This window comes from Podarcis vaucheri, assembly GCF_965113315.1.
Source record: "Podarcis vaucheri genome assembly, chromosome: 17".
NCBI lineage: Eukaryota > Metazoa > Chordata > Lepidosauria > Squamata > Lacertidae > Podarcis > Podarcis vaucheri.
Window position 1 is genome coordinate 30478870 of NC_138755.1, and position 23680 is coordinate 30502549.

Here is a 23680-nt window from a genome sequence, read left to right on the forward strand (position 1 = left end):
CCATTTCATGTTGTCCATGATTCCTCCTGTCCAATTACCAGCTCCGCCACTTTTCTTTTTCTAGAAAAAGAGGTGCTGGAACTCACCATGAACTCTGCCCCTGTTCTCTTATGATGGCAATGGTGCACACCTGAGAGGTGCCAGAACTGAGTTCCAGTGAGTTCTGGCTGAAAAGAAGCCCTGACTCCATCATTGTTTTCTGCAAGCTGATCCCCTAGCCCCAAAGTTCTTCTGTAACTGCTTAAACAAAATAATCGTAGGTTTTCTCCAGTTTACCCCTATCTCCATTCTATTGTTTCCCTTGTGTCTATATTTAGATTGTAAGCCCCCCAGAGGAAGGGACTTGTCAAACCTGTTCTTTGTAAAGTGCAGCCTTTGGGATCAGAGCCACTCCACATTTTTTCTGTGTGTAACAGATGCGGTGCTGCAACCAGAAAGGCTTCAGGTGGCCTGAGCAGAGGAGACAGGCAGGTGTAGAATTTGTAATACATGGGCAGACCAAGAGGGAAAGAGCAGGTCAAGGTAGTAAGACAGGGAAGCAACAAACAGGCAAAACCGAACGAGCTCAAGGAGATCTAAAACTAGCAGAAGTGGAGCCGGGTTGGCTCTTCATCACCTGCCTTGAACATTCAGGAGGATTCTGGCTAGTAATGTCTGCTGTCCAGCTTAAAACACTGAAGTTCTCTTCACATACTATGGCACAATGGCACGGGCAATAGGGAACAAGAATATGGTCCACAGGGCTCCTGGCTTCTTGGAACACCATTGCATTTAAGACTGGGCAACTGTCTCAGCCCACATCTTCCATCTACCGTATTTTTCGCTGTATAGGACGCACATTTTCCCCTCCAAAAATTAAGGAGAAATGTGCGTCCTATGGAGTGAATGCAGGCTCCTTGGCTTCAGCGAAAGCAACGCGAAGCCTCCAAAGCGCAGAGGGAGCGCTCCCTCCACGCTCCGGAGGCTTCGCGTTGCTTTCGCTGAAGCCGGGAGAGCAAGACTCTCCCGGCTACAGCGAAAGGAACCTGAAGCCTCCGGAGCGCAGCGGGAACTCGAAGTGGGAGGAGAAATGGAAGGGGCTCCGTTTTTCCTGCCACTTTGCTGAAGGGGCGCTGAGCAGAGAGGGGGAGAATTTTTTTTCTTGTTCTCCCCCTCTAAAATGGTCGGGTGCGTCCTATAGAGCGAAAAATACGGTATTTCCTTGGTTCAGAAGTGAGTGCCATTGCTTATGCAGTCTAAACAGCACTACTCAGCCACAGAGAGGAGGTATCAGCAGGCTCGTGAGGGGGACGGGGACAGGGGAGAAGACAACACCCATGTTTGCAGGAAGTACCAAAACACATTTAAGGGAACAAACCCTAAGGAAGTGGGGGAACCCAAAACAGCTTAACAAGGGCAGAGTGTGCTCAGTGGGGATGGGAAACTAACTATTGGGTTCAGGTGAGGTGGAAAGCCAGTCAGGAGAAGGGATGGAATAGTGTATCATGGAGAAGGGTGTAGCCAGGGGTGCCAACTTGAATATAATATTCAATGCATGCACACCATTTGAATGGCAATGCCCATCAACGTGGGATTGGGAGGACCGAAGGGACCTCGACCCCTATGAAATTGGCTCCCATGGGCATAGCTAAGCAGCTACAACAATGAACATGTCCTCACTGAAACCCCACCTTTTTATAACCCGAGTACTATAGAAGCTTAATATTTAGGTTTTAGCCATTTTTGAACCTATCTTCTGCACTATTCTTTGTGTTGAGTGTTGCCACTGTACATTCACTGCTGTTCTCTGCATCTGAAGCCATTTAGTTTTCTGAAAAGAAAGAACCCTATGACACCTTACCAGGACGTAAGCTTTCATGGGCTAGCATCCACTTATCATATGCATGAAGCGTAATGCTTGGTTGGCAGGAATATATCCAAATGAGCGTAAGGGGTGTGTGGAATGTGATAGCTGAAGTTAAATGGAAATGAAATGTAAAACTGCGGCAGTTCAAGCTGAGCTTAAACATAAGCAAAATAAGCACAGTGACCCTTCACAACAGGAAACTATTGTCTCTGTTGGGATCCCAGTAAAGATAATTGAAATCAAGTTGCAATTCAGCAGTTTCATGATGGGGTTTCCCTTTCATGCTCCTTTTGTTCCGTCAGTAACAATTGCAGTAGGCTTAAATGTCCTACTGCTACTGGTTTCTATTGCCATTTCCAATGTAAGGTTTGTGTCCATTTATTATTTTGCACATAGCCTGGCCAGTTGCAACGAGCGCAGCTACCGCCCTGGAAGCTGACTGATGTGCGAAGTCTCACAACATTCCTACTAAAAAAAAAGGAGTGTTTCGAAATTCATATGGCAATTCCTCCAAAGGTAGAAAGCAATAACAAAAACAATAATAATAAAATCAAAGGCTTTCCATTCTCTTGTGCATTCCACCTGCAAATGCAATCATGTAATAGGATTTTTTTAAAGCCAATGAATGGAAAAGCTGGAAAGGGATTTGGGAGTCCAAGCAATCACTCCCAGTTACCCCTGTGTAATCCGCTTCATTGTTTGGTCCATTGAGAACAGCTCACTTTCAAAGGGGGAAAAATAGGTGTGGTTCTAACAGGTGGTTGAAAGGTCACATGGATGAATTAAATCCACACCCATGATTTTCACCGTGCGTCACATTAAGCCTTATTGCTACACGCCCCCCTGCACCTGGATGATTAAAGCTGCAGATAACCCTGCTAATCCAAGCTATTTAACCACTGTTCCCTTTACTCCCCGAGACATCAGAAGCGCTGAAATGAAATCGTGTGTGCAATAAACACAAAAATACTTCCTGGCTTAAAACTATGCTCATTCCAGCAATTTTAATATTTCATTTATGAACAACACATCGTTTTAATCCAAGTATTATTATTACACGCTCTGCAGCAGCTCATTTTGCCCCTTCGTTACTGAAGCACCATAAAGCCGCAGCTGACAAGCCTGGCCTGCTGCCCAAAGTAATTTCAGCCTCTCCTCTCAGCACAGACCAGAATAAGCACTACAGTTTGCCCTGCCAGTTGCCACAGTGAAACGGTTTCCCTTCAAAAGTATTCAGGACCCAAGCATGGGGTGGGGTGGACATTTTGTTATGTCCTGGAGATCCAGGGGGACAAACCCACTACCCAGACCCCTCAAAGTGTCCCTATTTTCCAGTCCCAGATTTACAGAAACTGCCGGGTCTCTCATTTTCATTGGATAAATGTTGGAGGGTATGGAGTTATAAAACCCCAAGCTATCTGAAGGCAGCCCTGTATAGGAAATGAATTTTTAAAAAACCTTTAGGGGTTTTTTTTAATATGTTGGAAGCTGCCCAGAGTGGTTGGGGCAACCCAGTCAGATGGGTGGGGTAAAAATAGTAAAAATATTGTTGTTGTTGTTAAATAGGACATCTCTATTTTCATTGGAGAAATGTTGGAGGGTGTGCATTACCATGAGGGGGGAAACTGAGGTTATATTGTATAATATGCTTGATGATGATGATGATGATGATGGAAACTTTTCCCCTGTATATATGTACTTCCTGGCAAAATCTCATGAGTTTTGCTCAAGCCAATCAGAAGCAACATTAGACCATAGCAAGCAGCATTCTAAACAGACCCTTGTTGGCCCGGACAATAGAAGGTGGTTGGTATTGGACCTAGACCAATCGCTAGAACTGAGAATGTGTGCATATACAGGGCTTTAGCCCTGGATATGCTGTAAAGTAACAAGGATATATACTGCTGGACACATGGAGACAGCACTAATTGCAGTCAAAGAGAACCATGCTATGGTACCTTCCTGTTTAATCTTGTAGCTGCTTGCCATTGTTAGCTGGCCAAAGTTCACCAAAAATGAAAAGAACAAGGGAGCAGCAGCAGCAAAATGGGGAAGACCAAAGGCGCAGATGCAATATATGGTAAATATAGGTTACAATTCAGTTGGATTCTATCAGTTTACATTATTAGGCATGTCTTTTGGCTGCCATATCTAACTATAAGCACAACTAAGGCAGTCAGAAACGTAAGTGGGCTAAACAAAGGAAACAAAACGTAGCTAAACACCGCCAATCGATCCTCTAGTTTTTCAAAACAGACAAAGCTTTCTGTAGTCTGGCTCAGGCAATATAGTAACTAGGGAAGTAGATGAACAAAAACAGTATGTAAACAATTCCAACATAGGGACCGTGTCTATGGCAACTGATGAGGAAGCAAAGTTGCCAGATAAAATGCCAATTTTATATATGTATGTAATAGCACCATAAGCAACGTTAATATATGATTTTACAATGAAAAATGAAGCTTTAAAACCATTTTTGTGTGTGTCCCAGTCAGAATGGCCAACGGTTCAAGGGTGGTAAGATTTATAGCCCAAAATTTCTGAAAGGCACCAAGCTGGAGAAAGTTGCTGCATAATCAGTCATCTCATTCCCACTGACACTTTTTTTTAACACAGCCATGCAGGAGCACGGAAATACAGGTGGTCACTGAAACTGCTTGTGAGCCCCTGTGGTGCCTGGAGGAAAGGCAGGTGACTGCAATAACCCATTTGATACACTGAACATTGCTATCACGGTGGCAAAAACATGCTGGGGGAGCCACAAGAGACATCAGCAACAGTCCAGGTGTGGAATGATGACTCTTCTTTCTGCTGCTTGATCTGGCCCAGAGGTTCAGAAGCAGAGCAGCGTGTGAAACATCTGGAAATTGGGCCAGGGGAGACCTGAAAACACCGTTTCCCTTGTGACTCTTGCATCTCCTGCCAACAGCTGTAAACCTCATAACCGGCAGCCCAGGTGAGGAATCCTTGCCCCATGAGAGACACGAACTTCTATTTTCACCATTGCTAAATGTTGTAAGCCACTTTGAGAACTTCCGTAATTATACGAGATATAAGTATTTGAAATAAAATATGAATGAAGTGCGAAACTGAAACTCTGTCTAGTGGGTTCTTAATCTTAATGCCTCTCTACTTTTCTCTGCTGAATGCCAAGATCATACACCAGCCGCACATGCAGACACATTTCTTTATTCCAGACACACTCTTGTGACTGATGTATTCCCCATTCTCCAGAGTCTTAAGAGCAGTGTGAACTGCATTTTAGCCACTGGATTTACAGTAGGATTACTTGTCTTTGTTCTCAGCAAATGTATCCGAAATAGGAATGGTTCTTATGCAAAAGGAAAGGGAAAGGAAAATAGCAACATGGTTCTCAGCACAGATGCTGGCTCTCACAGTTATTCTGCACACTGGAATATATAGCACAAAGCATGCTAATATATTTTTAGTTATCCTTTTATTTGTTTTCCTCTGATAAACCCCTAGGCCAAGTCAGAAGGAGAGCATACAGGGCAAAGTTCTTTAAACATCACTTTGAAAGTTGCTTGTTCTCAAGTTACACAAGGGAAGAATCATTCTCATCATCAACGAAAGCAAAGGACTTATTGGCCCCAAAATGTAGCTATGACAGGTGAATAAAATAGACTAGGAGCAAAATTACTGAAACTGCATAGTAAAGAACGGAGATAGGATTTTGGATAGCCATTGCTGTAGCCAAAGTGCTGCTAATGTTTCCCCCTCCCTGCAAAGACTCAAGAATTGTATCCCAAATATGTATGAAGGACAGAAGTCAGTGTGGAAATCAGAAGAATTAGTGGGACACACATAGGAAGAAGGGGGAAAAACCATAGGGTGGAGCAGAATATAAACAACTTGTAACACCAAGTAACACTTAGATGATAAATAAGGAGGGCTGTCAAAGTTTAAATATAATACAAGCATGTTTTGTGGTAGGGTAGTTTCTGGAGAAAAAGTCATTTTCTTCAAGAATTAGCCTTGGATTCTTCAAACAGAGCATAACTGAGAAAGAAGATAACAATATGTGTGTATAAAATGCCTTTTCCATTAATACTTTTGTAGACCAACCTCCCCTTCCTTTGAAAGAGTGAAAATTTCCCTTATATTCTAAGAGTACTCTCTAGCTGTTCAAGAATCCACCAATTACTATGCAACTGACTGCAATAATTCCCCAAAGAATTAGCCTTTTCAGTAACACAGAATGGATTGGAGCAAAACCAAACGCACTGGAAAGAAGACTGACAAGGCAAACTAAGATTTCTACACCCAGGGCTCCCAAAGTTCTGCTGTCCCGTGGGAAACGTTACTAGAAAAGACAGACACTTTATACACTGAACCTTCCTCACGGTCCCAAGCAATCGGAAGAAACATGTTCCAGTAAAAAAAAAAAAAAGGCTGATGCTTCAGAATGTATAATACAAAAGCACAACAGTTTTATCAACTAGACCAGAAAGTTTGACTCGGACTGCCTCTTAGTAACCCAACACTGGAGCTAAAGCGCAAAAAATCCCAGGTAGGAGATTAGATAACAGTAGCAAAGCTGTATGACTCAAACACTGATAGACACAAAATGAAGGCATAATAAGCAGTGATCCAAGTGCAGTAACACAAAATGCCCTAGAGTTGAGCCTTCTCAGTACATGAGGCTCAAATTGAGGAGGGGGATGTGCCAACAGTTCTAGGTGTGCCTTCTCCACCCCTGATCAAGGCCGGCCCACTTATGAGACAAGGTGAGGTGACCACCTCAGGCAGTGGGATCCACAGGGGCATAGATCCAGCCGCCAAGAAAAACATTGCCTGCTGCTGCCGCCGCCACCGCAATGACAGCAACAGCTGTGGTGTGTCCTTGGGGGCCTCCTCTTCAGCAGCGTCCCCCCAATGCCACCTCTACAATGGCCTCTTGGCAAATAGGAGGCACCGCTGGTCTCCTCCCATCCTTGTTCCTGATGCAGATCTTTATTCCGCCCCCCCCCTTCTTCCAGAAGAAGCAGAAAGCATTTTGTGGTTTGTCTCAGCTGCCCAAACGCCCCTGAACTTCCCCCACTGAGTGAGGAGGTCTGAAAGGGGCTCCTTAGCACCTTCGGGGGAAAGCATGCAAAAGTCTCTGCGCAATGAGGAATTCTGTTATTGCAGAATGCTCTATTGCAGAGAGGCTTCCAAGCACATTGAGGCAGACACACTTAGAAGATCCCTTCTGATCATCCCACGCTACAAGGGAAGGTGGAATAGGTGGGGGCACCCTCCCCCCTTGTGGCATTCGTACGGAGCCCCCGGTCGTCTCACAGACTACTGACCCATACACCACTAATTCGCTGCCACCAACCAGGTCCTCCCTGGTAAATGACTTAGTCTCAGTCAGGTTCTCAAATAAGAGTGTAGTTTATTTCAGACACAAACAAACTTCAACTGCATTCCAAACGTTGTTACTCTTTACCTTCTTAGTCTTGTTTTATCCTGTCTCTGTCTCTTCTACGCAGTGGCGTAGCGTGGGGGGTGCAGGGGGGGCCGCACTGGGCGCAACATCTGGGGGTTAGAGGGTGCAAATCCACGGGTTAGGGGGCGCAAATTACTTGCCTTGCCCCGGGTGCTGACAACCCAAGCTACGCCACTGCTTCTACGCCCTCACACAAGAACCCACTGCACTGTCTCTCTATTTCCAACTGCCTGCCAACTGCCTTTCCCAACCCACTAAAACCAACAAACTAACCACCAACAACTAACTCAAACCTTGGGCTAAGCCCTTTTATATACAGGTAGGCTTTCCTATTGGTTTACATATTAACTCTTTTTCTCTCCCTGTACAGACATTTTTCAAACGAACGGGCAAATGCCACACCCCTCTTTTCTTTTTTGAGCCCTCACATGCCAAGTTTCGCTCTGAGGGAAAGGGAACTGGCAACTGCGCATTCATACTGCAACTGCCACGTACAATGAGTTTATGCAAGACTCACATTACATACATGGCATACTGCCTGCAATTTGAACAGTGGCATGTAACACAGCCTCCTGTATTGGTCTTTATTGCTTCACTCCAGTATGGGAATCTTCAAGCAGTCATTTTTTTATTAAAAAACGGACTTGTGAACTTCAGGAAGGCTGCCTTCTCCCTTGGCTCACAGCAACATCCCACTATTTTTTAAAAGGGGTTTGCTTTTTATGGTTACCCAATGACTCCACACTTCCTCCTCACACAGAAAACTCAGGAACTTAATATATGGCTATTTTGTCGGGACACACAGAAGGAAGCATGCAGTTGCTTCCTAAATTCACTGAACTCTGGGGCCTGCTGTAAAATATCCAATATGTTCCATCAAGGACAGTCTTGCTCTTTGATGGGCGATGCAAATCACGCCAGGGTGTTTTTCTCTAAATGTTTTCTCAAGGAAGAAGGAAAAAAACAACTCCTCAGGTACTTTCAGCTATTTAGATCACTCCACTGTTGATCAAAGAAATGTTCATTCTTTATGAGTTTTGGCTGAAGTTAACAAGATAAGTACTATCCCGAGGCAGTGCTTCAGAGGTACAAGGAATCATTAGGTGACGAATCTGAAAAGTTGTGCATGCTTTGTATTGTCATGTAATTCATGCCATGCAGAGATGCTAAGCAACCTCCAATATTTCAAAGCATTAAAAGGAGTGCATTATTACTACAGAGCATTACACCTATTCATCTGAGAGTTCCCTTGCTCTGTACACTACTTTTGGAAATGCTTGACATCATTTAAGTGGAATTTTGAGAGTATGACCTTGCACTTAAGGGATGTATTATTAATGGTGATAATGAGACTGGGGAAGCGTGTTTACAATCGAGTTGCCTATTTCCATCCGTTACTGTCATGCTCACCCTGTGCCTCGATATACCACCTGCTTGTCAGCCCCTCAGCTGAGTCAATCACATTATCATGTTCTCACCAGGTTAGTGCATCCAATTGCAGGCATGACAAATTATGACTGTCTTTATCAATTTGGAAGGAAATGGCATTCAAGCCATCCTCAAAGCACGGAAACGTGCAGTTCAGGTAACCTTAATGAAACAATAAGAGCATACTTCTGCACTGTGACTTTCAGAAATCAGAGCGGGGCAGGGGAGAGATGGAAGGGTAGTTATGTCAGTGTAAAAGAGCTCTAGCCTGAAAAATTAAGCCAGTATTAAGTAATTTTCATTCATTCAGGCGCAGATATCTCCCTATTGATAATTCAAAATGATCTCTTTTATTTGCAAGCAAAGAAGTAGAAACTGGATCCAACAGAGCTCTGAGCATGACCCAAGTGTAAAGGTAAAGGATACCTGGATGGTTAAGTCCAGTCAAAGGTGACTACAGGGTTGTGGCACTCATCTCGCTTCCAGGCTGAGGGTGCTGACGTTTGTCCACAGACAGCTTTCCAGGTCATGTGGTCAGCATGACTAAACCGCTTCTGGCACAACGGAACACCGTGACAGAAACCAGAGCGCACAGAAACACTGTTTACCTTCCCACCGCAGCAGTACCTATTTATCTACTTGCACTGGCGTGCTTTCGAACTGCTAGCTAGGACAGAGCAACAGGAGCTCACCCCGTCACAGGAATTCAAACCGCCAACCTTCTGATCGGTAAGCCCAAGTGTAGATAAGCTCCCCCATTCAGTTCAGGAGCTGAGGAATAATCAGTGTACACATCTGCTCACATAAGGATTGACTCAGTTCCACAAAGAGGCTTAGTATCCCTTCTCCCTATCAGCCTCGATAGCTTAGTTGGTTAGAGCAGGCATAGGCAACCTCGGCCCTCCAGATGTTTGGGACTACAACTCCCATCATCCCTGACCACTGATCCTGTTAGCTAGGGATCATGGGAGTTGTAGTCCCAAAACATCTGGAGGGTCGAGATTGCCTATGCCTGGGTTAGAGTGTGGTGCTGATCATGCCAAGGTTGCAGGTTCAGTCCCTGTATTGGACAGCTGCCTGTTCCTGCACTGTAGCAAGTTGGGGCCTCAGACCTTTGATTCTATCAGAATGCTTTTGAGCATGCCTCAGCTGAACAACAGTCCCCTGGGCAAGCTCCACTCCTCCCTTTCCCATGGGAAAAAGCTGGCAGGATTCCTGGCTGCCCGAAGCAGCTCAGCCCCACAAAAAAGCTAGCCAGCAAAGGGATCTGAAAAACACAATTTTTCATTTGGCAACTGAGGCCAACTACGAACTGTGGACACAGCATCTTCATTATCAATATTTTTTTATGAAAAGATACTAAGTTGCTCTTACAGATCGATAAATATGGTGGTAGCATACCAAGGTTCAGTATATTTTGAACCTTTGGGTCATGAAAAATGCACAAGGATACAGGAGAGGTTAGGAGGAAAGGATCAGCAGGAGTCGCGGGCTGTAGCAAACCTCCGTCAAATTAACTTGAAAAGGCTTTAGGAATATTGCTACAGTGGTGCCTCGCAAGACGAAATTAATCCGTTCCGCGAGTCTCTTCGTCTAGCGGTTTTTTCGTCTTGCGAAGCAACCCTATTAGCGGCTTAGTGCTATTAGCGGTTTAGCGGCTATTAAAGGCTTAGCGGATTAGCGGCTAAAAGGCTATTAGCGGCTTAGCGGCTTAGAAAAGGGGGGGGAGCGGGAAAAAATCGGAACACTTGCAAGACGTTTTCATCTTGCAAAGCAAGCCCATAGGGAAAATCGTCTTGCGAAGCAGCTCAAAAACGGAAAACCCTTTTGTCTAGCGGGTTTTCCGTCTTGCGGGGCACCACTGTAATTAAGTTACTTAACAGTAACATCCACACACTGGTGACATTTCAGTTCAACAGTACACAGAGAAAAGCTGCAATTTCACCCTTGGGGTCAGGGTTTAAAAAAAATTCCTGACCAAATGATATCCCCCCCCCCCTTCCTCAGGTTGAATGAGTCCTTTGTCAATCTGGAGACATTTCTTACCCTTTTATGATTTTTAAGGCTAAAATTTCAGGAGACAAACCACCATAATTTTTGTGAGACCTCGTGATCCCATTCTATACTGCAGAAGAAGTAATGATCTTGCCATCAAATGCAGGCTCCTTTCAAAGTAATATTTCAGCAGAGTCTTTGAACTGATTTGTCAATGGGAAGAGAATGCTGAATAAAACCTGACAATTTTAGAAGCAGGCTGTGAACTTTTAATTCAGGGAACATTCTGTTATTTCTGCTACCTGAGACTGGTAGTGTGAAGTGTGTCATGGTGACAGTTTCAGGCATTACATGGAACTTCGACTAAAATAAGACACGTAGTTCTTGTATTTTCTGTTTCAAGTGACTGTGGCTTTATGGTCATAACATGACCACTATAAATGGCTCAAGAGGCGAGTGAAAGGAGATATGATAGCCATCTTCAAATATCTAAAGGGCTATCAAATGGAGGATAGAACAAGCTTGTTTTCTCCTGCTCTGGAGGGCAGGACTCGAACCAATGGCTTCAAATTGCAGGAAAGGAGTTTCCGACTAGACATATGGAAAAGCTTTCTGACAGTAAGAGCTGTTTGACAGTGGAAGGGTCTCCCTCGGGAAGTTGTGCTCAATCCGCTGCAGCTGGTCTTCATATGCAGGGAAAGTCCCTAATTCACCAAGGACCCATCAGCTACCCTCACCTGGTTTAGCCGGCCAGTCAAAGCCATTCCCAGGGTGTGGCTGCTGTTGCATGCTAGAAGCCACAGGTGAGAGCTGAGTTCAGCGTGGGGACGAAAGGGGGACAAACTACTCCAGAAGGAGCATGACGTGTCCCCCACCAGAGGTACTGACCCTCCCCAACCACCCAATATACCCAGGCCACAAAACATCACAGCTGAAAACTAACAACATTCACAGAATTTAAGTCTTCTTACATTGATAAACTATTCTGAAACAGGTATCTGAAGAAGTGTGCATGCACACAAAAGCTTATACCAAGAACAAACTTAGTTGGTCTCTAAGGTGCTACTGGACAATTTTTTAAATTTTTAATATACTGTATTATTCTGAAACAGTTCTCAGAGCGACTGTGGAACTATGGATTAAAGTCCCATTGATTCCCTCTATTCTTCTTTTAACCCCCTACTCTATCAGGTTATAATTTGTTAGTATTCAAGCAGCAGTGACAATAATATCTGACAAATAATGTTTCGCAATTCAAGGGGAGATTGCGGGGGGGACGTGTATAGTGCTGCAGGATACTATACTATTTATTTTATGCTCATCATGCTCATTAGAGAGCAGAGAAATAGCCTGGCCCCTGACCAAAATGCTTACAACTCAAGGTAGACAGGACAAAGCCGTCCTGAAGAACAATTCTTGCTGTCATCACTGGATAGTGCAAACTCCTGACACACTTTTTTCAATACCTGAGAACTGTCAAGCTATTATCTCGTCTACTCTCAGTTAAACATACTTAGCTCCTTCAGCTTTCTCTGCCATTGTTCTGTCTTTTCCTGGAATATGTTTAAAGTGTCAAATCTTTCTAGAGTTTTGAGAACAAAGTAAGATGCTTACATTTGATCCAGTGAAGTTTTGGAATCAGTGCTATATAAATCAGGAATAGTGTATCCTAAATCTTAGACCAGTTGCTTCTATTAATGCAATCTAAAACTGATTAGCCTGTTGTGTTATTCACTCAATAACTTCTCAATCCTACTTATTAATGATACGGCTTCACCAGTTATTCTCCATCTGGAGGAACAAGCCTGGGTTTATCGCAGAATGTTTGGCTGCAGCTGCTTGTGATCTGATGACTGTAACTGTATGATATTCCTTCAAACATTTCCATCTCACACTTTCTTTAGGTATACCTCTGTGATTGTCACGAGTGAACAATTAAATCTATGCACATTCAATTTTTCCTGATTGATCATTGTTTTAGCAGCCCAGCTTTCTAATTTAATAAGACAATTTTGTGCTTTGACCAGTCCTTGGAGCAGAATCTTGGGTCATTTCACAAATGGGGAAATGTACACTGTCTTGCCTATTTAACCATCCTAACCAATGCGGTTGATGTGGACCTCATCAGCCATACAAAATATTTGTAAAAATTGCTAGAAAAACTAAACCACTTCATATTCCAGGTACTCCCCAACAATTATGGGGTCAGTTTACACATGATAATAGCATTAATTTACAGAACCAGTTGCTGGCAGCATAATAATGGAAGATTTCTTTGTTTACTGTAAGTCCATTTTCTTAAGCGTTCCAAGCACGCCGTCACTTATATTTTACAGTCGCATTTTATAGCTCAACTACGTGGCATTCTTCAGCGCCTCATAACTGAATTTAATATTACTGTTTATCAATAAGAATCCCAAGAGTTGCAATCTTCCCGTTGTTTTTTGCACTTGGGTGCACATGTCTAATATTTTTACTTACTAAAAAGGAGATTTGCAAAGCTCTCACAGTCAGTTTCACCTTCAGGACATCTTAATCAGATAAAACCAAAGACAGGTAATTTCCCCTTGCATGACACCCAATTACCTATTTCCCCTCGGAGCATTTCCTCCTAAAAGGTGTATTATGTATCCTATGAAGGCTCACACATTAATTCAAGAATTAAATAGATGGTTGGAGAATTATTTTCAAAGTTCAACGCTCCACCCTGAACAGACCGCATGAAAGAGGTTCGGCTGGTTGCTGTGGCATTTATATCCATCAGGGAAGTTGATCAGCAGATGGTACCATACTGTGGACAGAGATAGTGCCCTGAAGCCATCGTGATTGGCATGGTGCTAACAGTCTTAAGAAAAACTGTCGGACTACTTTAAGCCATTAACATCTTCTTCAATTATCTTCTATTGCCACAACTGTTTCATTACAAAGAAGGCAGAGAGTTTTGGAGCTAAGCTAGATGTGACGGGGCAGCCATCTAGTTGTCTGGCCTATTCCCACATGAAGTAAGGAACATGCTGGGGGAAGAAAATAAAACATGCCCCCTGCCCTACCATGCTGTGCTCGGTTACTTAAAAAGCACTTTCCTCCCATCCTGCCACATTTCCAGGATGAGCGAAACTAGGAGAAAGATACTTAAAGCAGTGGAGCACAGATAAGAGGAACAGGGAAAAGGGAGAAGGTTTTGCTCTCTCCATACTGTCTTTTTCACTGAAGGACTAGACAACTCCACCAGCAGGAGGGGCAGGACAGAGACATGGGAACAAAAACATGGGAGTGCCTGGTTTGCGCCCCTTCAAAATTGTGCACCCAGGGCCATGACCCCCCTTACCCCGCTTACTACACCCTTGCCCACACACTTAATTAGCCCTAAGTTTCACATTTCAGTTGTTACCACCTAGAGCAGAAGACTCAATGTACACTACGTAGAGTTGTACTGCCTGCACGTGTTCTTATTGTGTCTTAATTTCCCATCAAGAAAGGTTTGAGGTATTCCAACTTTCATTATAAGAGTCAAACAACAGATCCACGATTTTCAAGCTTTATACCCTCAAGGAAGAACCCTTTTGATCTCTCTTCGTCCGGCTACAAATCCCTGTGGGTTGCAGAGAATCCAGACATGCATTCTAAAGCATATTTCCAGTTTATTTGGGACATCAGCCAGGCCTGCGGAGCCTCACCACTGCCCTAAACACGCAGAGACATGCCCAATAATTCCCTGCTGCTACGTATTGCTGGGGAAGATCTGTAGAGGCAGACAAGCTAACCTTCGGGAAAGCTGAAGAACTCCAGGATTCCCAGGAACACAGCTGGGGGGCGGGGATGGATTAGATCTTATCAGCTAACTCCACCACACAGCTCAGGCATTGAAGCTCTAAGAACAAAGCCTTTTAGTCCAAGTCTAAGTAGCCTTGTAACATGCTGGAACAGAATACCAATTCAATATCTACCGGTATGTAGATATACCTAGACTCTCTTTTTTTAAGTAGATAAATAATTTGTTCAAATTTTAGATTAATACAGTACCTGCTATACTGGCTAGACACTGACAAATTATAGGTATACTACTAGTTCCACATTTCTATGCCATTTTTCCCAGTCAAAATCTTAAACTGACCTCTAGATGAAAAGAATCTCATTCGCTTCATCAAAATAAATCAAGTATGAAACGTATCAATTTATTAGAAGAAAAAAACCAGAGAATTAAGTTCAGTACCACAAAACTCCCACTACTTTCTTTAGAAGATGAGTAGTCCTCAGAACCTTTATAGACTACCTGGAGGCCCCTCATCCCAAAAACAAATTTAATGGGCATGGTGAGAGTCCTGTTCAACAGGCAACGCTACAAAGGTTGCAAACATCCAAGCATTAGGACTAAGCATCTCCAAGCATGCACACAGAGTCTTTGTTAGGTGAACGATTCTTTGCAACTGCCCTATAGAAACTGACGTTTTGTACCACGGCTTTCACTGAGAATGGCAGCGGCCCAACAGGTGAGTCCTGCCTGAGAAGTGGCTGGCAGTAATTAGACAAAAATTCTAACTCTGTTCTGGCTGGACCAACTGACTAATCTATCCAGTATCTGGGAGACCAACATTCAGCCTCCCTGAATGGCCCTTACAAAGTGGAAGCACCCACCCGATAGTTCTCTAAGGGCAGAGTTGCTTGGAACAGCCTTGACATTCACAGTATGAAGACTTCACAGCAATTGTGTGCATCAAAGTACAATTGCAGCCACAACTAGACCTGTGAGTTCTTCCTTCAAACACACTCCTAAGCCCTGTGTTCCTGTCCAGACACTGAAGAAACTAAACAAATGACAAATAGAACAGATGAGGCAATTAAGTGGTGTTGCGAAGGGAAAGTCCAGATGCATTTGGGAAGAAGCTCTAAGGGTAGGTACAGTGGTAGAACTCCATCTTTACTGGAGAAGTGAATTTCACATTTAATGAGAACACCGGAGGAAAGATTGCATTATAAAATAAAAAGCCATATTGCTAGGCATGACTGGAAAATCATCAGTAAGGAGAAGAAGAAGAAATATTTAAAACTTCAGAAGGAAGCAGCATTCAAAATTTGCCAGGCGCATTTTGCACCTGGCTATCAGCCACTTGAGACCAAGTGAAGATGCCTGGGTGGCAGGATGGCGCCTGAAGACTCCACCATCTGGAAGTACATGCCTGGGGATCCTTGAATCTTGACTGTTTTCACACACAAGAAACACATCCTGCAGAATTCTATCCGTTATATTTTATCTGCACAATCAGAACGAATGTCAGGAACCAAAAAGTCATATTGAAAAATACGACTTTCGAGCTGCCTGGCCCAAAAATCTCAACCAGGCATTCCATTTTGGCCACTGTAACCCTGGTTTAAGGAGTCACTTGGCGCCTAGCTTATACAGTGGTACCTCGGGTTACATACGCTTCAGGTTACAGGCTCCGCTAACCCAGAAATAGTGCTTCAGGTTAAGAACTTTGCTTCAGGATGAGAACAGAAATCGTGCTCCGGCGGCGTGGCGGCAGCAGGAGGCCCCGTTAGCTAAAGTGGTGCTTCAGGTTAAGAACAGTTTTCAAGTTAAGAACGGACCTCCGGAACGAATTAAGTAATTAACCCAAGGTACCACTGTATATCTGAGTTTCTATCACTGCAAGTAAGTTTAAAAAAAGAAAAAAAGCAGTGGCTAAAAGGCATAAGACTAACAAGCAAAGCATCTTGCAGCACCTCGAAGATTTAATGTATTTATAATATAGCATAAGCTTTTCGTGTAGTACATTGAAATGTATCCTGAGTTACCAGAATATATATGCATAGTTTGCAGGAAAGATTATAAACAGAGGTCAGAGAAAAACGAAATGCAGAAAAGTACACATAATTATATAATTTATTTATTTTTACTTATTTTTAAAATGTGTTTATACCCTGCTTTTCTCCCAGGCTAGGATAATTAACTGTGATAATTCACAAAGAGTTATTCATACATCCTGGACACTTAACATAGGTTATAAAAATACTTTGTCTCCATTCAGTCCTCAGCTGACAGCTCTGGACTTCTTGCCATACTGCAATTCAGCACTTGCACAGTGCAGCCTTCCTTTGAAGTTCCTATTTTTTTCAAGTGTGGCCATTTTAAGGTCATTTACAAAGTATCCTGGGAGGATGAAATGTTCTTCTGCTGGTTTTTATAATACTGTCACACCAGATCTGTGCCCATTTGTGGCCTGTTTGTGCTATGTAGAATGTGCAAAGCATTGCTGGCAGCCCTTTGTGGATGACATTTTTAAGTCCTGTAATAAAGTTGCCAGAGTAGGCCTAGGGGTAGAGTTGGCATCTGGGTCTGCTGCAGAATTGCCACAGGACGTCTGTCATCAACAACTGTTTTCATAGAATCACAGAATGACCACCACCACAAAAGTTGACAATGCCACGCACTTACAGTGGTGCCTCGCAAGACGAAAAGAATCCGTTCTGTGATTCTCTTCGTCTAGCGGTTTTTTTGTCTTGTGAAGCAAGCCCATTGACGGATTAGCGGATTAGCGCTATTAGCGCTATTAGCGGCTTATCTGCTGATCGGATCAGCTGATAAGCGGCTTAGCGGCTTAGAAAAAGGGGGGGAGGGGAAAAACCAGCAGGAACTCGCAAGACATTGTCGTCTTGCGAAGCAAGCCCATAGGAAATTCGTTTTGCAAAGCACCTCCAAAACGGAAAACTCTTTCGTCTTGCGAGTTTTCCATCTTGCGAGGCATTCGTCTTGCGGGGCACCACTGTATATACCTGTAACTCAGGATCTGATGAAGTGTATCATCACTTCATGCATCTGATGAAGTGGCCTCTTGCCCACCAAAGCTTATGCCATAATACAGTGGTACCTCGGGTTACATATACTTCAGGTTACATACACTTCAGGTTACAGACTAACCCAGAAATAGTGCTTCAGGTTAAGAACTTTGCTTCAGGATGAGAACAGAAATCGTGCAGCGGCAGCGGGAGGCCCCATTAGCTAAAGTGGTGCTTCAGGTTAAGAACAGTTTCAGGTTAAGTATAGACCTCCGGAACAAATTAAGTACTTAACCTGAGGTACCACTGTATATTTGTTGGGTCTTTAAGGTTGCGCAATAATTTGTTGCAACAGGGGTGCCTGTTTGGAAAGAGATTACAGTGGTACCTCTGGTTACGTACTTAATTCGTTCCAGAGGTCCGTTCTTAACCTGAAACTGTTATTAACCTGAAGCACCACTTTAGCTAATGGGGCCTCCTGCTGCTGCTGCGCCGCTGCCGCACGATTTCTGTTCTCATCCTGAAGCAAAGTTCTTAACCCGAGGTACTATTTCTGGGTTAGCGGAGTCTGTAACCTGAAGCGCATGTAACCTGAAGCGTATGTAACCTGAGGTACCACTGTACAAGGATCCTACAAGGCTGGATGACATGACCAACTCATTGTAGAAAGTGCCTTGCAGACCAGAAAAAGGTCAGGACGACAGCAAGCAAACTTGAGCAAAATGGAGATTTCATACAAGAATTTCAACGGAAAAGATTAAGGGAACAATCCCAACTCCTGCCTGGGGAACGGCAGGTCTGAATGGAGCCCTGGAGCCACTGCCAATGTGGAGATCTGCTGTTCATGCCACCAAGGATGGAAGGTGAGGGAGAGGAACCAGCTCCGGAATGGCACAGAAGAGAGATCTGGATCAGATAAGTAGCTGGACTGGCTTAAGACTCATCAGATTGTTGGCCAGCCAGGTTCTACCCTTTCCTCACACCCAAACTGCCCCATTTTGGGAGATTATGCCGACTACTGACCGTGATAGCTCCCTGCCTACACAAGGATACTTCCACCACATTCAAACCCTTGCTAGTTGAGCAAATCAGTGGTTTGGGTCCATGGAAGAGGATTCCCAAATTAAGCTGCCTGAAAAACATTACCAAACATGATCTAAGGCAGCAGGAAAAACCAAGTATGTTCTTATATCTTAAAATAAATACTTGTACTGCAAGGATAACAAAGCAGAACAAAGTACAGCAGAAAAAGCTTTACATGAAAGGATAAGGAAAATTAGATGGGTAAGCAAATATTAATGACAAGGTTTCTTGCCTTCTCCTACAGCAGATTAAATTCAACCATAGTTTATGTTTTTAAAGGGTAGTTGAGCAAAGATCAATAAATTCAGAGTAAGGAAATAAATTTGAGTGTAGGCTGTTGTTTTTAACTACTATTATGGGAAGGCAAAGGAAAAGAACATAAAGAAAAGGAAGAGCCTTTGAGACAAGAAGAAAGACTTGAATAACAAGGTTATGAGCAGAGCAATCATTTGCAAACAAGCATAATTGGAAATACTCTTCCACAAAGCAGTAGAGGCAAAACGCACAAGAATATTGTAATGGTCAAAATTAGAAAAGGGGGTAATCTAGCAATTTGATAGAAGAGACAGATACCAACAGGTCATGAGGCACACAGCGGATTCAACCTGAGGAGAAAGCCAGACAGAAAAAGAAAACCCCAAATGTTGAAAAACTGTGTATATCATGTAAAGAACATGTAACAATAAGAAGCAAGGAACAAACTGAACAACCCGAGTTGCTAATATTAAGCCACTATCAGGAAAGTTAATTTGTTCAAACTTACTCAACTAACACATGTTTGTTTTTCAACACTGTTGATTCAAAAATATGGAATTATGGAGCTGAATGGAACCAAAAAGCCATTGAGTGATCCAGTGCCTGCTGCCACAATGCAGGGCCATCTGCTGATCAATCCAAATCACAGGGGCACACGGTCTCATAATCACACAGCAGACACACTGCATAATGGATGCCAACCAAGCAGAGAGTTTTAGAAGGTTCAGAGAAGTGAATCACACTACATGGTATGAGAGAAGGCAAAAATATGCTCACTGACATTATGAAAAGGAAGGGAACCATTAAGGGAAGGGGATATTTACTATGGCTTGAAACTAATAGGACGACAATATAGCCATGGCAAATAAAAATAGGCTAAAGCTAAGAGAAGGAAAGACGCAGGTGGCACTGTGGGTTAAACAACAGAGCCTAGGGCTTGCTGATCAGAAGGTCGGCGGTTCTCATCCCTGCGACGGGGTGAGATCCCGTTGCTCGGTCCCTGCTCCTGCCAACCTAGCAGTTCGAAAGCACATCAAAGTGCAAATAGATAAATAGGTACCGCTCCGGCGGGAAGGTAAATGGCATTTCCGTGCACTGCTCTGGTTCGCCAGAAGCGGCTTAGTCATGCTGACCCGGAAGCTGTATGCCAGCTCCCTCGGCCAATAAAGCGAGATGAGCGCCACAACCCCAGAGTCGGTCACGACTGGACCTAATGGTCAGGGGTCTCTTTATCCTTTACCTAAGAGAAGGAAAAGAGAATGGGCAGAAAACCAGAAGCCCCTCTATGTATGTTACTTGGACTGAAAAAAGAAAAAGAAAACCCAAACCACTTGGGTTCAAACCTCAATAACTTTTCTGAACATAAAAAAATGTGCATGACTAAATATGTATCGAATGGATCAGTGCAGGGATCAGAAAATGATAGTCATCACAATGCTGCTTTATCACAGGTCGGGTGTTGTGCATTGTAACAGGTACATTATGTTTGTAGTATATATATTCCAACAGCAGACCTAAGTTCCCACGCTTATTCACAAAGATGCTGCCATTATACAGTATTCTTGTCAGTTTCGTCATTGGCTACTGAAGTCCCTCTCCAGAGGGCCTAGAGAAAGATGGCATTCTACAGAAGGAATAGATGAGTATGGATAGTGGGAGAGATAGAATACAATACACTGACAAATTGCCTCTTATTCATACAGGCACAAAAAAGACAGAAAATAATCTGAACAGAACTGTAACAAATTAGCCTTGCCTATCATTAGACAATGAAGACTTCACACCCATCCTTCAAGAACGGAGAACGTATCTACAAGTTCATCTGTTATCCTTATGAATATTCCACCTGGAAAAGTTACTGGCACCTCTCTAATGCTGTCCTCACAATGCTATCTTCACAATTACTAGCACCAGTTTTGAACATGCTGTGTAAGTAATCCACCCTTTTACCACCAAAGTTCCATGTAGAAAAATCAAAATGTCTTAAAACTTAAGCGATAATTAGTCCATGTGAAGAGGTCTTGAGTGCCTCCCTCAGAGAGTGCCAATAAAGGTAGACAACAAAAGTCCTGTTGGATTAAAGGAATATGGTATAGTGGTTAGGGGGCTGTACCTGGATTGGGGGGGGGATTCTGCTTGGCTTTGGACAATTTGTGGAGCCTACCTCAAAAGACTGCAAGGCTAAAACAGGATAACACTTGGAAGAAGGGCAGGATCTAGATGAAATAAACAGCAGGATGCAGGCATACTTCTCACAAAGGATGGATAAGCAATGTGGGTTGTTAAAGCAAGCACAAGTGGTATAATGATGGGATGGAACTGGGGTGGGGGGCACAAAGTAGATGAAGAAAGATAAAGAATGGCAAGGATACAGCAGTGTGGATTATTTCAAAATATACAGGCACTGCTGCAGAGAGTGAGGCAAAGGACATACTCTTACAGAGGATGCAGCTGTCAGTGGCTACCAGCCACAATAGCTATGTTCTGCCTCTGCTGTTGCCTCTGCCAGCTGCATGGGGTCACAAGCGAAAAGCGCACAGTTGCACTCACTGGTCCCTGTGAGAACAGGATGCTGGACTGACTAGATGGGCCTTTGGCCTGATCCAGAAGGGCTCTTCTTATGGATATTAAAGTAAGCAGATGGGGATGGGTTAGGAGACAAGACACTCTTTGAGTGTGTCTGGCAGTGTGCAACAAGGCTGTACACAGTTTAGCAAGAAGGCTAACGCTTAGGAAGGCTGCTTATGAAATGTTCCCTAAGAGGTGACTTGGAAAGAGACATTTCAACGACAGGGTTCCTACAGGGCAAAGGGGAAGGCATGTAGCTCAGTGGCAAAGCATCTCCTGCTTGGTCTGACTCAGAGAATAAGGCAGCTTCCTATGCTCCTAAGAAACACCACACCACAATCCAAAGGGTCCACGTATGCAGCAATGGGTCAACGAAAGTTCATACGGACTCAAGGAAAGGAGAATTGCAGAGATACCAAAGCAGCAAAAACAAGAGGTGAGACAGGCATCCGTTGAGCGATTCGAGCGGGGGAGGAATTGCTTAGGCTCATTCCTCCTACCAGTTGGTAAAGAAACACTTCATTCATTCATTCATTCACACTTGAAAACAAGCAGCTGCAGGAGGGATGCATTTGCAACACTGCTTTTGATTCTGTTCCCTTCTCCTTAACGCACAGTGTCCGTTTCGCACCTCCTTTGCTTCGGGCACTTTTAAAGGTTGCCCCCCCCCCCCGAAACCGATATTATTTATAAATCAATGCCAGGGTCAGAATGGTCGTGACTGGAGGGTGGCAGCAGCGGCAGAGACAACCCAACTGCTAGATTATGACACACCGGGGTTGCAACCGGAGAGCCCTTTCGGAGCAGGCGTGGGTGACAGTAGATGATGGGGCTTAGGAGGCTTCTCCCCCCCCCCCCGAAAAAAAAACCAAAATCCTATTCCATTTCGGTTGCATAAGTTTATGCCAACCTACTCCAGAATCTCCAGGAAGAAAAGGAAGAGAAATGAGGGGGGGGTGAGGGTGTAAAAAAAATCCAGATAAATATAAACATGCCAAGGTGTGAACTGGGAAAAGGGGGGGGGTGAAGAATTGACGCAAATGGGAAGCGGGAAGGAAGAGAAGCGCGGGCAGGGCAAGACTAAGAACCTAGAATAAAATAAAATAAAAGGTGGAGGAGCTTCTATTTGGGGTGCTGTTAAGGACGGGGGGGGGGGTTTCCTGCCCTCGCCTCCCCTCCTGACTCACCTGAGAGGCGGCGCTCCCGCAGCAGCCCATGGCGGGCTCGGGGCTGGGTCTCTGCCGCGGGCTCCCGGCATCCAAGCGCCGCGATTCCCCGGCCGCCCGCCCGGCCCCAGGGCGACGGCGGCGGCGGGGGGAGCGGCGGCAAGGCGGCGGGGAAAGGGCGGAGGAGGGAGCGGGAGAGAAGCGCGGGGGGGGGGAGCTGGGCTGCTGGCTCCTCCGCCGCCCCGAGGGCTCGCCCGCCCGCTTGTCCGCAGCGGCGCCCCGGAGGATCCCTTCGCCGAGGCGGCTCCTTAGCTCCTCAGCATCCCTCCTCCTCTTCCTCCTCCTCCTCCTCCTCCTCCTCCCGCATCCCGGCGGCAGCGTCGCGCGGCGCTCCTGGGGGCGGGGCTTGGCGCGAGCGGAGGGAGGGAGGGAGGGAGAAGCAGCAGCAGCAGCAGCAACACAACAGCAGGCGGCCGCCTTCGCCAGCCAACCAAACCAACCAACCAGGCAGCAGCCCCGCGACCTAGAAACAGCCCCGGAACTCTCCGCCCCGGGGATGCGGGGGAGAGCCGAGCCCAATTTCGATGGTGCACAAGAGCGCTTACTGCGGGCAACGGGAAGGGCTATAGTACTATAGCGCCGCAATGGAACGTTGTGAAGAGCGGGCAGGCGGCGGGGGTGTCCCGTCCGCTAAACGTGCCCGGCTCACTTCCGGCGTATCATTATTGCTTGCTTTTCTCTCTTTTTCTCTCCTTTTCTTCTGTTTCGCTTGACGCACCTCCTGCTTTTTTTCTTTTTCTTTTTTGCAGGAGGGGGAAAGAGTGGAGCGAAGTATTTAGCAGCGCGCCGGCTTGGGAAAACAACGGCTGTTGTTGTTGTTGTTGTTGCTTTCATCTCCTGATATAATGCCTGCGTGACCTTGGGAAAGCGCCTTGCACTCCTTTTCCTGTTCCTGCCGTTATTCATAGGAATATCATTTCCCTATACCCTTCGGTTGCGTGGTGACCTTTGCATCTCTCCTATGGCGAACGGGTTGGGAAAGGAGCAGGGGAGCGAGAGGGGAACCGGGGTGGGTGGACGCAGAGGCACAGCTCGTGAGAACCCAGTGATTTT

General features: G+C 44.8%; 1 protein-coding gene and 1 long non-coding RNA gene across 3 annotated transcripts in view; one reads left to right on the forward strand and one right to left on the reverse strand.

Annotated features, from left to right (window-relative positions):
* SLC44A1 (solute carrier family 44 member 1) overlaps window positions 1–22742 on the reverse strand; it is an 89119-nt gene extending 66377 nt beyond the window's left edge. The window contains exon 1 of one of the 2 annotated variants that reach the window (XM_082204804.1): window positions 22589–22741. In XM_082204804.1, coding sequence (XP_082060930.1) covers window positions 22589–22618 — 30 coding nt within the window. In that variant the 5' untranslated portion in view covers window positions 22619–22741. Of the gene's footprint in view, window positions 1–22588 lie in introns of both variants that reach the window. The other variant, XM_082204803.1, reaches the window with a different exon arrangement.
* LOC309521721 lies at window positions 3399–4935 on the forward strand. The gene is made up of 2 exons (XR_014214770.1): window positions 3399–3800; window positions 4463–4935. It is a non-coding gene; the product is annotated as an uncharacterized lncRNA (long non-coding RNA).
* Window positions 22743–23680: the final 938 nt, after the last annotated feature.